Source organism: Helianthus annuus, chromosome 6 (genome assembly GCF_002127325.2).
Source record: "Helianthus annuus cultivar XRQ/B chromosome 6, HanXRQr2.0-SUNRISE, whole genome shotgun sequence".
NCBI lineage: Eukaryota > Viridiplantae > Streptophyta > Magnoliopsida > Asterales > Asteraceae > Helianthus > Helianthus annuus.
The window spans coordinates 119,205,077-119,213,749 of NC_035438.2; the positions used below are offsets into that span (position 1 = coordinate 119,205,077).

General features: G+C 34.5%; 1 protein-coding gene and 1 long non-coding RNA gene across 2 annotated transcripts; one reads left to right on the forward strand and one right to left on the reverse strand.

Annotated features, from left to right (window-relative positions):
• The first annotated feature begins 3,925 nt into the window (after positions 1-3,925).
• Positions 3,926-8,003, forward strand: LOC110898522 (splicing factor 3A subunit 2). Its single transcript, XM_022145315.2, has 7 exons — positions 3,926-4,144; positions 4,231-4,400; positions 5,673-5,749; positions 5,943-6,008; positions 6,232-6,306; positions 6,398-6,472; positions 7,468-8,003. The coding sequence occupies exons 1-7, from the start codon at positions 3,993-3,995 to the stop codon at positions 7,816-7,818; spliced, it is 966 nt and encodes a 321-aa protein (XP_022001007.1). The 5' UTR covers positions 3,926-3,992; the 3' UTR covers positions 7,819-8,003.
• Positions 5,017-5,398, reverse strand: LOC110898523. The gene is made up of 2 exons (XR_002569469.2): positions 5,284-5,398; positions 5,017-5,184 (listed from the first exon to the last, which is right to left on the reverse strand). It is a non-coding gene; the product is annotated as an uncharacterized LOC110898523 (long non-coding RNA).
• Positions 8,004-8,673: the final 670 nt, after the last annotated feature.

Consider the following 8,673-nt stretch of genomic DNA (forward strand, 5'->3'; position numbering starts at 1 on the left):
ACATATATAAATGGTTTGAAAGATTGTGTACATTGGTTAATCAAGGTCATTTATTTGAACTTGATGTAACTAATATGTTTGTTATAAATGATTTCTACCGGTAAGTTTACGGGAATTAATTGGTTATAAATTTGTGAAACTTATTGTGAGGTAGAGAATATGCAGGTTAACCAGGTTTCAAGTCCTGAGCAGATGTAGAACAAAGCCAGGAATTGATCCTGAACTTGTGATCCAATGAAAGCCAGACTACGATCCCGACAGCTGAGTCTAAGGGGGAGTCTGAAGACGAGCTCAACGCAAACGAAAGCGTGGATTCAAAGAGCCAGGTATCGTTCCTGGAAGAGCTTGTAATCGAGAAGCAGGTGTCGATCCCAAAAGCACGGAAGCTTGACGAAAGGGGGAGCCTAAAGAAAAAGGAGTCTAAGCGAAAGGGGAAGCAACGGAAGCTCAAAAACAGATCCACGGGGATTTTGTTCGAGAAAGAGGGAGTCTATGGTTGCTGATACCGTCAAACCTTCAAGAAGACTCAGAGAGAGAGAGAGAGAGAAAGACTAGTCGCTACGAGTTTGACTACAGATTGACTGCGGCAATATCCAAGGGGGAGTCTGTTAGTGCAGTGATGTCTATCGCCTGCGTCAATCAGAACCGTAGCTGAAATAGAAGTAAAATAGGCTTTATATTGTAATTAATAGAGAAATAGGCAAGGTGGCAAACTTGTAAATAAGGGGAAATCCCTTATAACCTTGTGCCTATAAATAGGAGCCTTAGGTTAAGAGTTAAGGACTTTTGCCACATTAGAGCTTGGAGAAGCTAGGTGCTTAGAGAGAGAAACTAGAGAGAGAAAGTGGCAAAACGTGATTCACGGAGCTTGTATATGTTACATCATCAATAGAATCACGTCATTCGTACGATCTCGTCTGTTCGGTCACACACGTTCACGGATTCCGCACGTCGAACGTGTCGCTACGCAATCGAATCGGAGCGAAACCGGACCTAACACTAACGGATTTTTTTTATATTTAAAGTAGGATAAGATTGAATATTAATCTGAACTAACGGATTTTTTTATATTTAAAGTAGGATAAGATTGAATATTAATTTTTATTTATTTAGTTAATATAAGATTGAAAAATCATATGATTGAATAGGTGGGAGGTTGTATTATGATAAATCGGTTAACCGTACTGAATGACAAAGATAATAATGATTGTTGAACAAATTAATTAATCGAATTTAACAGAAACATTTGTGATGTTAGACGGATTTTTTTAATTATTTGAAAGTTAATATTAACTTTGGAATTCGTATGCATTCTTATTAGATTTGATTAAATATTATTGATAATAAAAATTTGTATTAGATTAGATTTTAGATTTGATTAAATATTATTAATAATAAGAATTTGTATTAATTTAGACTAAATATTATTACTTTTAGTATTATTAATAATTTTAATCAATTAAATGAGAGAATGACAAGTGTCGCAAAACAGGTTTCTTTTATTATATAGTATAGATTTTAAATTTAGTTTAATTAATTATATATCTATTTAATAATTATTCTTTCCCGATTTAATGGTGGATAAAACCCAAAATTTTCTAATGCCTAAAAAGAATGCAGATATTTTCTAAATGGATTCAACTTTTCTACGGATTGATGTCATGGCTATCATCTATTTATGAATAGGACATGATTTTTATTTGAAGAGATTATAAACAAATAATGACTATTTGTCATCCTAAAAAATCTTAATTGTTTTATATAATTTGTTTTTGGCAAAAGTATTTTTGAAAATCTCATTCTAACGATTCCATTTAGTGTCATGTTGCCACAAGTACTTTTGAAAATCTTATTTTAATAAACGATTCCAGTTAGTGTCATGTGATATTTTTTCTATTAACATTACAGTTTTTACTTAAACTTTTTAACTTTTTTTCCTAATTTATAATATTCAATACTAAAATTCCTGGTAAGTCAAATAATCAATATTATAATTTATGAAGATTTAAAATCTTTTATATAATATTGCTTTAATAAGAAGGTCACTATTAAATTTAATAATATTTTTAAATTATATATAAAAAAGTATATGCTAAGAAAAAATCAGTTTAAAAATCATCAATAAATGGTAACGTAGGAATAACCCACTTGTAGAGGCATAAGCCTCTAGAGGGGAGGTCTGGGCTAGGAAGAATAATTTAGGATCATTGGTGTGTAGTAGAGTAGGAGTAAACTGTATCGTTATAAAAAACCATTAATAAAATATACTTATTCAGCCTCATTGTAATACGCGAGATCAAAGAAAACAGTTTTCTCGATGACGATAAATAAATTGAAGGACATTTGCTATTGAGAGTTGGTTTGTTTTTAAAACAACCAGTGTTTTCACATAGATTGTACATGACTTTTTCCATAATCAAAAGTAGAGATAGAATTAAACTATCAGTTATTAATAAAAATGATAATCTTTCGAGTAGGACATCTAATGTTGTCTATAAAGAAGTTATTCGAGATTTGTAAGTGTAACATTAATTTGTAATTTTTCATTGTAAATATTTTATAATGCATAACCCCGTGTACTACACGGGACTATAAACTAGTCTATATCTATACTATATAATAAAAGAAACCATTTTGGGGACACTTGTCATAATATTAGGCCATGTTTTATAGATAAGTATTATTTTAGTTTAATTTTTTCTGATTAATTATAGATAATTCTCCTACTAAATATTATTTAGTTTAATTTTGTTATGAATAATTATTATTTAGTTTAATCTCCTTCTCATTTATAATATTATTTATTTAACTAATAGAGTAAATTACGATTTTGGCCCCTGTGGTTATAGCACTTTTACTCTTTTGGCCCAAAAAGAATTTTTAACATATGAGCCCCCAACGTCTTTTTTTTCTAATCTTTTTGACCCCTAACGTCTTTTTTCTAACCCTTTTAGCCCCTAACATTTAATGGATGGGGTTAGTGTTAGGGGTTAAAAAGGTTAGAAAAAAAGACGTTGGGGGCTCAGATGTTAAGAAATTACGGATAAAGTTCCATAAATTATCTTATTATTTATTTATATTAATTACTAGGTTAGAAATTATATCTTAATAATTAAAACAAATGTCGAGCATTTTCATAACGAGGGTGGAGGGAACGATTTTCTTCTTTATATTAATTACTAGATTAGAAATTATATCTTAATAATTGAAACAAATATCGAGCATTTTCATAACGAGGGGGGAGGGAACGATTTTCTTGCTTAACAAATAATTTATTTATTTAATATATTTAAAATACATGAAGAATAATAACTACATTTATCATACTAATAAATTTATCCAAAAACAATCATTTTTTTTAAGATGCAACTCAAGTCTATATGTTTAAATTTTAAAGTTCTATAACTTAATAATTACCGATAATTTATACTTACCTAATTAATTTAAATATTATTTTGTAGCTATAAGTTTATCTAATTGGCTAATTGCTATATGCCTAATCTAAACATTACAACAATATTTTTAGAACTAATAAATTAAGACCACTGTTATTTAAATAAAACTTGGGTTCACGTCGTGAGAAAGTCGATGATACAGTTTGTCTTCTAATCGATGGTTCAAATGTTTTTATATTTATAAACTTGACAAACATCACAAGTTTTGATCATAGATAAAATAAAATTTTGTTCGGATATCAGAAAAGTGTCTTAAAATATCGTTTTATAATTGTTAAATCTTCGTTATTAACTATTTGAATTTTATTTTTTTAACCCGTGTAATACACGGGATTATAATCTAGTTTAATAATTAAGAAAAAAGATATATGTAATTTTAATTTTTAGTTGGGTAAATACGCAACTAAGTTTTTTTTAAGTTTGAAATATGTAATTGTCCTAAATAAATAGACGGATAGACCGACCAAATATTTATTTATTTGTTTATATAGTTGAACTCAAGTCTCTCTCCCTTACTCGACGCAGAAAGAAAGAAAGATGGATCGAGAATGGGGTTCGAAACCAGGAAGCGGAGGCGCCGCCTCGGCCCAAAACGAGGCCATCGACCGCCGTGAGCGACTGCGGAGGCTGGCTCTCGAAACCATCGACCTTGCCAAAGATCCCTATTTCATGCGCAACCATCTCGGAAGGTAAACTTAACCTAACCCCCCTCCCCTAGGGTTTCTTTTTCAATTGATACTAACTACTAACTGTTGTTGTCGTTAATTTGTTGCAGCTATGAGTGTAAGCTGTGCTTGACGCTGCATAATAATGAGGGCAATTACTTGGCCCACACGCAGGGGAAACGCCATCAGACTAATTTGGCTAAGAGAGCTGCCCGTGAGGCCAAAGATGCTCCCGCCCAGCCCCTTCCACATAAGCGGACTCTTAATCTTCGCAAGTCAGGTAACTCACGTACCCTGTTCGAGCTTGAAAAATGTGCCCTTATGCCTTAGCGATAAACAATGCAATTACGAAAATGACAAAATCGTAGTATTCGATAAACAATGCAATTACGAACACGGACATACTCAGTAAATCCCACCAATAGCAAAGTTAAGATAGGGTCCAAGGAGGGTAAGATGTAGACAACCTTACCTCTACCCCGTAGGAATAGAGAGGTTGCTTCCAGTGAGACTGCCGGCTCGATAGTAGTTTTGCATCAAGCCTTGGACATAAGGCACATAACACTCGGCAATTGAGACAACTACCGATTAGTGCATGTACCCCCTTGTCTTTCGGCTATCAACGCTACCACATGATGCATGATTAATGTATCCCCTGTTTTAACGTTATTTTCAATGTCACCTAATTCGCGGTTCGCTCCGGTTCGGGTTCGCGATTCGCTAGTGGGTGTGAATTCGGTTCGGAGGGGGGTAGGTTCATTTCGGTACGATTCGGTTCGGTGTACTATTACGTCCGGTTCAGTATACACAAATTAAAGCAAAAATTACTAATTGCTTTTTTCCCCAAAAAGCCATTTGATTGTGAATGTGTGAAATTGAGGATGAAATCAGTGAAATTGAGTAAGAAATCAGTATATATATAAAGATGATTATGGGTTTCTGGGTTTTGGTAATTGATCAGAATTACGGAAACGTCCATTCGTATTCTCTGTGTCTCCCGCTTTTTTATAATCCCGCCAATTCTATTCATACGCGCCGTTTCCAAACCCTAATACGTATTATACCTACAAATTCGCTACTTTAGAAAACGGAATTGAATGAATTCATTAGCGCAATGCCGCAATACGCTGAATTGATGTCTGAAATTTGATGTATAAAAATACGCTGAATTAATGTCTGCAATTCGCGAATTGGAACCGTACGATACTCATACGAATTCCGTATGGTACGAAACGTACCAATACGAAATTCGTGGCTTCAGGGACGAATACTGTGACTGGTTATTTTCACGAAATTAGTAAAATAACGTTAAAATTAGTTGATGAATTAATTGGGAGTATGTTGTTCGCCAAGTTGAGAAAATTTATGTGAGAAATCAATAATCCTTGTTCGACTTTCTAAAATGCTTAATAGTTAATACCACTTTTCGTTGCGGCTGACTTCACTATTTTCTCAACCATTTTGTGCATTATATTCAACAGCATTTTTTTAGCACTATACATATCATTTATACTTTAAGAATGGTTTAACATCAATTGTAATAATCGTGCAGTTAAGATTGGTCGACCTGGCTATCGAGTGACGAAGCAGTATGATCCAGAAACAAAGCAAAGGTCTTTGCTATTCCAGGTATATATTTTGCCTTTACGGAACAGTATTTCTCTGTTTTTATTTTACAAAACTGAAGTGAAGTGACTTTGTGAATGTGAGTGGTGCCGTTAAAAATACGATCCGTATTAGATCAATGTTTATGCTTTTGTTATTATTTATCTTGATAATCAGAAGTTACTAATTTTTCAATCATGTATTTGGTTTCAAACAGATTGAATATCCAGAAATCGAAGATCTTACAAAGCCAAGACATAGATTCATGTCATCCTTTGAGCAGGTATGGCCTTTTTTCTGTGCAGTTAATATCGGTGAGATATCGGTCCCCTAGTAAAATATCGGTGTCAAATATCGGTACCGATATAATCGGCTATATTGACCGATATTTTACCGCATTAACTGCATAGCCTTTTTTACTATTCTATGATCATGTTGAACTTGTTACATGTGTTGTCATCTAAAAGATCGAACTAATGATTTTTTCATTTATGCTACATCTGCAGAGGGTCGAGTCTTTTGACAAGAGATACCAGTATCTTCTGTTTGCAGCTGAACCATACGAGACTATTGGTTTCAAGGTATTTCTTTTCCAGTTTTGTAACTATTATTACACACACACATATAATTTTATACACATATGAAGTGCTGACAATGCAATTTATTTTGCAGGTCCCTAGTACAGAAATTGACAAATCTACCCCTAAGTTTTTCAATCATTGGGATCCAGATTCCAAAATGTTTACGGTAATAATTCTTTACACATTTTTACTACGTCCTGTTGAATAGCTGCTTATTTTTTTAGTTTTTGACAAGAGATCTGCCCATAAGTTGAATATAAACAAGTCAACTTTGCCTGCAACTATTATGTAGGGCTGTAATCGAACCGAACGAACACGAACAAGACCATGTTCGTTGTCCGTTCGTTAAGGAAATTCAGTTGTTCGCGAACAGTTCATGAACATTGGTCTCGAATGCAAACAAATAGTAACGAACGTAAACAAACATTTGATGTGAAAATAAAAATAAAAACATTTTTAACCTTAAACGTTGAACATAAGTAATTAAATGCAACCATCAAATGATAAATCAAAACAGAAGAAGTCTACTACAACCATCAAACGATGAATCAAGTTTAACTAACTTAGGCATAATTATCCAGAATTACTTAGGGGCTGTTTGGCTAAGCTTGTTTTAGTGACTTATTTACTTTTTGAAAAGTTAAAAGGTGTTTGGGTTAGCTTATCATGTGAGAGGAATAAGTAAATAAGTCATTCCAATAAGCTTAGCCAAACAGCCCCTTAGACATAATTATTCAAAGTTTAACTAATGTAGACTTAATTATCCCAAAAACTGTCTTGAATGTCCAAATTTTAGCTGACTTACAAAAAAATAGGGTTCGAGTTTTCAGTATGTTAGGTAAAATGTTTATTATTTGTTAATTTTTTAATATAATCAAACGAACACGGACGAATGTAACAGAACGGATGTGAAAGTAACCGAACGTTCACGAACGCAGTCGAACGAACGAGACCTTTGTTCATGTTCGTTCGCTAAGCTAACCGAACGAAATTTTTTGTTCGTGTCCGTCTGTTAAGCTAATCGAACGAACATAAATAAACTTCCCGCCGAACAACTGTTCTTTGTTTACAGCCCTAGTATCATGTGTACCTTATTTTCGTTTGTTGGCATGTATCGTTGCAAGTATTTCTGATGCTAATGTGGTATGTGCGGTTTTACAGTTGCAATTGTACTTCAAGGTGAAACAACCAGAGACGAATAAACCTCCATCGGCTGCAGCAGCCAATGGAACATCAGCTCCTGGTGTCCCACCACCGCCACCACAACAAGCTCCCCCACCACCTCCGCCAGCGTCAATGGGAAACCCACCTAGGGGGCCGCCGCCGCCGCCTCCTCCTTCAATGGGAAATGGACCACCGAGACCTATGCCACCTGGGGGAAACTTTCCAGCTCCACCGCCTCCTGTTGGTGGCATGTCAAACTTTACACCTAGGCCTCCAATCCCGCCGCCTCCACAAGGGCAGCAGAATCAAGGAGTTCGCTTTCCACCACCACCACCACCACCCCAGTAACTGAACTGAGTGACTTTAAGATACTCGGGATTTTTGTACTGCCTACTTAGGGTGACCGTGATGTTGATTTCTCCTTTTTAAAGATTTTTAATATGAGATGTGTTATAGCTTATGTGATTTTAAATTTGTGCAAATTGAGTGTGTAGCAAATGCACGTCTTGAATTGAATCTGTGTTTTTTTTTTCCTTTTTTCTAGAGAGAGGGTATTTTTGTTGCATGAGCCTTCTTGGGCAGCTTAGTCATTTGTACTCATGCTGAACCGACATTCCACATTGCGTGACATATCCGCTTCTTGGTCTGAAGCTATTCAGCTAATTACTTGCTGGTCGATATGTTGGGTTGGGTTGGGTTGGGTTAGTGCATACGAGAACATTGCTTTAACGTTGTCAGCCTGTCGGGTGTGGTACTGGCTCCTTAGTCTGAAAGCATTTAACTTGTTGGCCTGAGGTATTACTCACTGGTCGGGTTGGTGCGTAAAGGCACGGTTTAGTGTTGTCGCAAGACATTCTATGTGGATGCTCTGTATATATAGGTCCGGCCAGAAGTTAGGAAATCAATATGTTCAATTAAATGATGCCGGATATAACTGATTCCAGGGGTATAATAAGCATTTGCATTAAATTTTAACAAGCTTACAAACCATATTTATCCTACAAACCATGAGAATAGATTCTAACACTTAAAAAAGTTAAATTAACACATAATAAAACAATACGTACAAAAAAGTAGTACTTTGAACTATATTAGCACAGGAAAATTAATCAAGATAATTGATTTTAGCACATATGTGAATGATATCAGCACTTTTCTTATATCAGCATATTGATAACAAAAGGAAGATACAAATAAAAAATT

Coding starts and splice junctions, on each gene's coding strand:
- LOC110898522 (XM_022145315.2), top strand. CDS start 3,993: ATGGATCGAGAATGGGGTTCGAAACCAGGAAGCGGAGGCGCCGCCTCG. Junction 4,145..4,230: donor ATGCGCAACCATCTCGGAAG/GTAAACTTAACC, acceptor AATTTGTTGCAG/CTATGAGTGTAAGCTGTGCT. Junction 6,009..6,231: donor TCATGTCATCCTTTGAGCAG/GTATGGCCTTTT, acceptor CTACATCTGCAG/AGGGTCGAGTCTTTTGACAA.